This window comes from Bos mutus, chromosome 6, assembly GCF_027580195.1.
Source record: "Bos mutus isolate GX-2022 chromosome 6, NWIPB_WYAK_1.1, whole genome shotgun sequence".
Classification (NCBI taxonomy): Eukaryota; Metazoa; Chordata; class Mammalia; order Artiodactyla; family Bovidae; genus Bos; species Bos mutus.
The window spans coordinates 95,546,038-95,552,361 of record NC_091622.1 but is presented as its reverse complement, the minus strand read 5'-3'; the positions used below and the strand labels follow the sequence as shown (position 1 = coordinate 95,552,361).

Below are 6,324 nucleotides of genomic sequence, written 5' to 3'. Positions count from 1 at the left end.
ATGGCATCACTGACTCGATGGACATGAGTTTGGGTGAGCTCCGGGAGTTGGTGATGGACAGGGAGGCCTGGCGTGCTGTGATTCATGGGGTCGCAGAGACTCGGACACGACTGAGTGACTGAACTGATACATATATATATATATATACACACAGGTGTATATATATGTATATATATATACACAGGTATATAAATTGTTTCACAGTGTTATGTTTCATGTTATGTTGTTGATAGGTTACGATGCTTCATTTATGATACTATTTGAAAATGTTCGACTCTGTGCCTAAGTTTTGTTATCTCTTTTCAGATGCAGTTTTTCAACTTTCTCAAGTTGTGAAAATGCAGTCTTTCCCAATGATAAGTAGAAGAGAACGGGGAAGTGTTCAGTTAAGCAATTTTATTTCCATACTGTATAGAGAAAAGCTCTCCATTACTGGAGGAAAGTGATACAAAGCCAGCAAAGCTTACACATCAGTAGTGAAGCATCCTTACAGTTTCACTGCAGTATGCTCCTTTAGTAACTGTACTAGAGAACCAGTTGTCATTCTGCCTGTAGTGACTAGTGAAAGAACTTTTTCTTATCATCTAAATATGAAAATTATTACCATTATAGATAGGAATGCAACAGTCATTAAATAAATTAAAAGCATCTTTAAAGTTTTTCCATATACATATATAATATATATTTTTTAAATTGCCATCAACTGTACAAGCATTCAGTTCTCAACTAGAACATTTACAGAAACTATTGTGGAAAGCTGAAGGGAAGGCTTGGTTTTTTGGGAGAAGGGGATCATTTAAGTACTATAACTACATTAAAATACAATTCCCAAGGGAAAAAAAGATATACAGAGAAGTCAGACTTATCCAAGATATCTTATTTAATCTCGTATTTAATCTTACACATAAGGTATGCAGAACTATTTTTTGACCCAACCTTGATTCAGCCAAGTCAATATCCAGACATTACTTACTTGTTAGCACAGAGAAAAGTAAGACTAAAGTGTATAATGTAATTATATATATAAAAAAAATCTTTGTAAGCCAGATTGATAATAGCATTATACACATATGATTGCCTATGAAAATAATAAATGGGCAAAAAACTTTTTTTCTTCTGAAACGTAAGGTAAAAAAAATCCTAGCTTAATGAATAAATGATCATCAGTTAATATATAGCTAGGTGAGTGTCCAAATTGATCGGGAATATTATAGTCCTGAGATCTACAGAGTCCAATCTTCCAGTTTAAATTCTACAACCCCACATCCTGTAAATGGTATATTATTTACACAGGTTACAACAAAATACTTTGATAATACTATATCAGCAGCCCTTGAATTTGAATTCAACAGAACAGTTATTGAAAAAAAAGTTATTTTCAACTAACTGTGTGTGTGTGTCTCATATGGGGGTGATAGGGTGGTTGCAAGAGAAAGGGAGAGGAAAAGAAAGATGCATGATTTAGAAAATGGCATTATTAATATAAATGCAATTTCTCTTCTCATTAATATCACTTTAAATCAGGAGATTTATAAAAAGTTTATATAGTAATTATACAGACATTAGTATCTAACAAATTGTGACATAGTCACTCAATTTTCCAATTATTTCATGTAAAATTTTATTACTTAAAATATTAACTCATTTACTTCAAACTCTGCTTCAACCCCCTAAAAAGTAACTTTCCTTTATTTTGGGGAACTAAACATTTTCCCATTTATACCATAATATGGCTTCAAAGCAGGAGATAATTAATAATGGTTACAAGCTTGCCGAAAAATAACTACTAGTCAAAAGCTATTTTGATTGCTAAAAGTCAATCCTGTGACTTTTATTACATTCTAATTTTGTCGTATCAATTGCTTCAAAATTGGAAATAGTTATTATTTAGAGATATTTTTTGGCCATTATAGAATTTAATTTATAACAAGTGAGCATCAATTTAAATTTAAATTAAAGGTAACTGACAGACATCTGGAGAGAAGAAGGCTGGGAAAGAAAACTAGGAATTGTTAAGAGATTTTGGTAGATACATCTCTAGAAAAAACTAAATTACGAATTTCACCCAATCTACCAATGAAATAAAAGTTATATTTACAGAAAGAGCATGCCCAGGGTAGAGCAGCCACCCACGGGGTCACTTCTATTATATAACTGTGTTTCAAATTTTTGATAAAATTTAGTAGAAAATAATTTCATCCCTTATCTAATTTTTAATCTGTATGCTACCAGAACAAAAAAATGAACTAGAAGAAACCATAGCAACTCAGGTACCAGCACTTCATTCATCATTTGGAACAGGTGTTTCTCATTCATGGAGTCAACACACATTCCAAAAGTGTCAAAGAGCGTCTTTTCATGGTACTCTTTTTAATGGGTTTCCAATGAGATAGAAATACTACTTAACTGCCAGGGAATGCCATACTGGCAAACACAGAAGAACAGGATGTTTCTGCCTTTGGTTTATGAACAGCCATACTTGCAGGGTTTTAGCTCTGTCATTACCATCCATTCAAGGAAGATATGTGTGATATAACAAGTACTGTAAACCCAAACTTTTGGTGGCAGAAGGACCTTCCAGCTTAACTAGTCTGCCTCTTTATTTTTACAAGTGAAGACACTTAACACGTCTTTCACAAAGTAGATGCTCAGTTAACATTAAATTACGAACTACCACAGATAACTACAGACAGAACAAAACTCCATGTATTCTGTGTCTTCCGATAACTTCACAGCCTCTGAAATAGCTTACTACTACTACTACTAAGTCGCTTCAGTCATGTCCGACTCTGTACGACCCCATAGATGGCAGCCCACCAGGCTCCCCCATCCCTGGGATTCTCCAGGCAAGAATACTGGAGTGGGTTGCCATTTCCTTCTCCAATGCATGAAAGTGAAAAGTGGAAGTGAAGTTGCTCAGTCGTGTCCGACTCTCAGCAACCCCATGGACTGCAGCCCACCAGGCTCCTCCGCCCATGGGATTTTCCAGGCAAGAGTACTGGAGTGGGGTGCCATTGCCTTAGCTGACTCTAATCAGGTCAGACTGAACTTAGATAACAATTAACCACAGAGAGAATGTCAACAACAATCCATGGTCTGAAAACATTTCTGTCACACATAAACAGAGCCAAGAAAAGATTTTTGAAACAATTTCTCAAAGGCAAACGTGTGAGAGGAGATATTTATGACAAATGGAAATAGGGGAAAAAAACAATAAGTGTATAGATTCAATTCCCTTTCTTGCTGGATAATTTATAGTAAGCCATACTAAAGAATAGATTCCCTGTCTGAACCAAAAGCCGTGATCAACATGAAAAAGTGTCTGGACGTGGACATAGTAGGTGAACAAGGATGTGGACTTGTGATTGTGATTAGATTGATCACTTAAAGAAATCTCCAATAGTCCATCTACTGAGCCTTAGTATCTATTGATTACTTTATAGGAAGCAAAGGTATATCAAGAGAATTAATTGCATGTTGAAGTTCAATTTAAAAGAACAAATGAAAGCACTTGTGGAAGAGAGATACAGAAGAATAATTAGATCTGGGTTTTTGAAAACTGGGTTGCTGGTTGCCTTTCTTGTGAGGGCCATGGAATGAAAACATCAGTATTTCCAAATAAATGGCTGAGGAAAGTGGTAACTCTTGCATACCCTCTTGGATCACTCTATCCATTCTGGTAAACTTCTCACAAATGAATGATGCTTGTCAGAACATGAAATGAAAAAAACAAGAATCCCATGCAGACTGAATTATAAAATCATGTTAAGCCAATCTTCCAAAAGAGGGCACACGTCCCTAGGAATGTGTTCACATCCATACACACTGACGCTCAGCACACATCCTCCACTCAGCTAGTCACACAAGGATCTGTAAAGAAAAACACAGGTAAACAATAGTCTCCACAAATTTAAGATAAACATCAAAGCTGATTGAATTATTTAGTACTTGCTAAGTTGCTCAGGAATCTAAGGCAAGAAGCCTGCTTTAAAATATGAAATTATTCTATTTCTGTGAGCAGAGATCAATGATAAGCTGTTGTTTGCTTCCAATCTATTTTCAAAGCCCATTACAAAAATAAATCAGTATGTTCTCCAACAGTTCTAAAAACAGTTTGAGTGATTGTTTTTCTTGTGTAATTTTTTTTTTAAAGAAAACGATTTCCATATTTACTTTAATCTTGCTTTGAGTTACATTCAGAAACAAATACAGTCCAGTTCTCCTTGGTGGAAATCATCAGTCTATTTGCTCATTTGCCTTTGACTACTGAAAAATCTTTTGAAATGAAATGCATTGGCCGTGCAAAAAAAAGTCCATAAAAATAAACTAATGATTGAGTTAAGCATCCAGATGAGTTCTTCACCAGGTTATCTGCAAGCACAAGACTCTACTGTCATGTTTGGATATACTTTAAGTACCACATTCTTGTTTTCATCAAAGAATAAGATGCTGAGTGAGGACATCTTTTCTGGCACACAGCAAGGCTCGGGGATTCCAGGGACGACCCCCACAGCTCTCACTATACTCTGGATGGTAGCGTGATTTGATGGCTTCAAAGACTAGGAACGAAAAGGGAGAACACAGGTTAGGTAGAATGGCTTTTCCCCTCTCTAGCCCCCACTAAAAAATATATATGATGGATTTGGTTCAACAAATTAATAAAGCTCTGGCATCATCACACATTCAGCCCAATCTCCAATATCACTATCACCAAAATGGTTGTCATCAACTAAGTGACTACTCAGATTGATTGGTAAAGAATTTGCCTGCGATGCAGGAGACCTGAGCTCGAACTCTAGGTCGGGAAGATCCTCTGGAGAAGGGAATGGCACACCACTCCAGTATTCTTGCCTGGAGAATTCCATGGACAAGAGGAGCCTGGTGGGCTATAGTTCATGGGGTTGCAAAGAGTCAGACACAACTGACTGACTAACACTTCTACTTTTTTTCAGGTGCTAGGCATGTTCTGTGTAGTATTTCTAATCCTTACCACATAACCACCATTTCTTCCATTTTACAGATAGAGAAATAGACTCAAAAAGCTTGAATGACACATATAAAGTCATACAGACATGGAGAGTGAGAACTCGAATCTGGTTTTCTAAGCAGGAATCATTTAATTAAAAATGATTTAGTCCTCAAACAGGGAATTAGTACATGCTAAGGTGTTTTCACCCACTCCAGTGTTCTTGCCTGGAGAATCCCAGGGACGGGGGAGCCTGGTGTGCTGCCATCTATGGGGTCGCACAGAGTCGGACACAACTGAAGCGACTTAGCAGCAGCAGCAGGGTGTTTTCAGGGCTTCCTTGGTAGTTCAGATGGTAAAGCGTCTGCCTACAATGCAGGAGACCCAGGTTCGATCCCTGGGTCAGGAAGATCACCTGGAGAAGGAAATGGCAACCAACTCCAGTACTCTTGCCTGGAAAATCCCATGGACTGAGGAGCCTGGTAGGCTACAGTCCGTGGGTTCGCAAAGAGTCGGATATGACTGAGCGACTTCAGGTCAGGTCAGGGTGTTTTCAGACCAGTCAATCCTAAAGAAAATTGGTCCTAAATATTCACCGGAAGGACTGCTGCTGAAGCTCCAATATTTTGGCCACCTGATGAGAAGAACTGACTCACTGGAAGAGACTCTGATGCCGGGAAAGATTGAAGGTGGGAGAAAAAGGGGACGACTGAGAATGAGATAGTTGGATGGCATCACCGACTCGATGGACATGAGTTTGAGCAGATTCCAGGAGTTGGTAATGGACAGGGAAGCCTGGCATGCTGCAGTCCATGGGGTTGCAAAGAGACGGACACGACTGGGTGACTGGATGAAGGGTGTTTTCAATAACAGGATTGCAAAAGAAACAATTTGATCCTGAGCTAGTCACAAAGAACGCTTAACAAGCACCAACTGAACATAGATTTTTGCCACTGCTATAGTGACATTTATACTTTGTTTTGAAAATAACACAAACATGTCAAGTGCATGCTAAGTCACTTCACTCTTGTCCAGCTCTTTGCGACCCTATGGACTATAGCTTGCCAGGCTCCTCTGTCCAAGGGATTCTTCATGCAAGATCTTCCTCACCCAGGGATCAAACCCATCTCTCTTTATGTCTCCTGCATTGGCATGAAGGTTCTTTACCACTAGCACCACTTGGGAAGTCCCCAACGTCAAGGGGCATTGATTTATTTAATAGTTACCACCTGCATGAATGGACGGAGAAGGCAATGGCACCCCACTCCAGTACTCTTGCCTGGAAAATTCCATGGATGGAGGAGCCTGATAGGCTGCCGTCCATGGGGTCGCTAAGAGTCGGACATGACTGAGCAACT

The 6,324-nt window shown here is 38.4% G+C and overlaps 1 protein-coding gene across 1 annotated transcript in view; it reads right to left on the bottom strand.

Annotated features, from left to right (window-relative positions):
* Nucleotides 1-381: 381 nt before the first annotated feature.
* BMP3 (bone morphogenetic protein 3) overlaps nucleotides 382-6,324 on the bottom strand; it is a 31,445-nt gene continuing 25,502 nt past the window's right edge. The window contains exon 3 of the mRNA XM_070372573.1: nucleotides 382-4,559. Within this exon, the coding sequence (XP_070228674.1) occupies nucleotides 4,368-4,559 (192 nt within the window). The 3' untranslated portion in view covers nucleotides 382-4,367. The remainder of the gene's footprint in view (nucleotides 4,560-6,324) is intronic.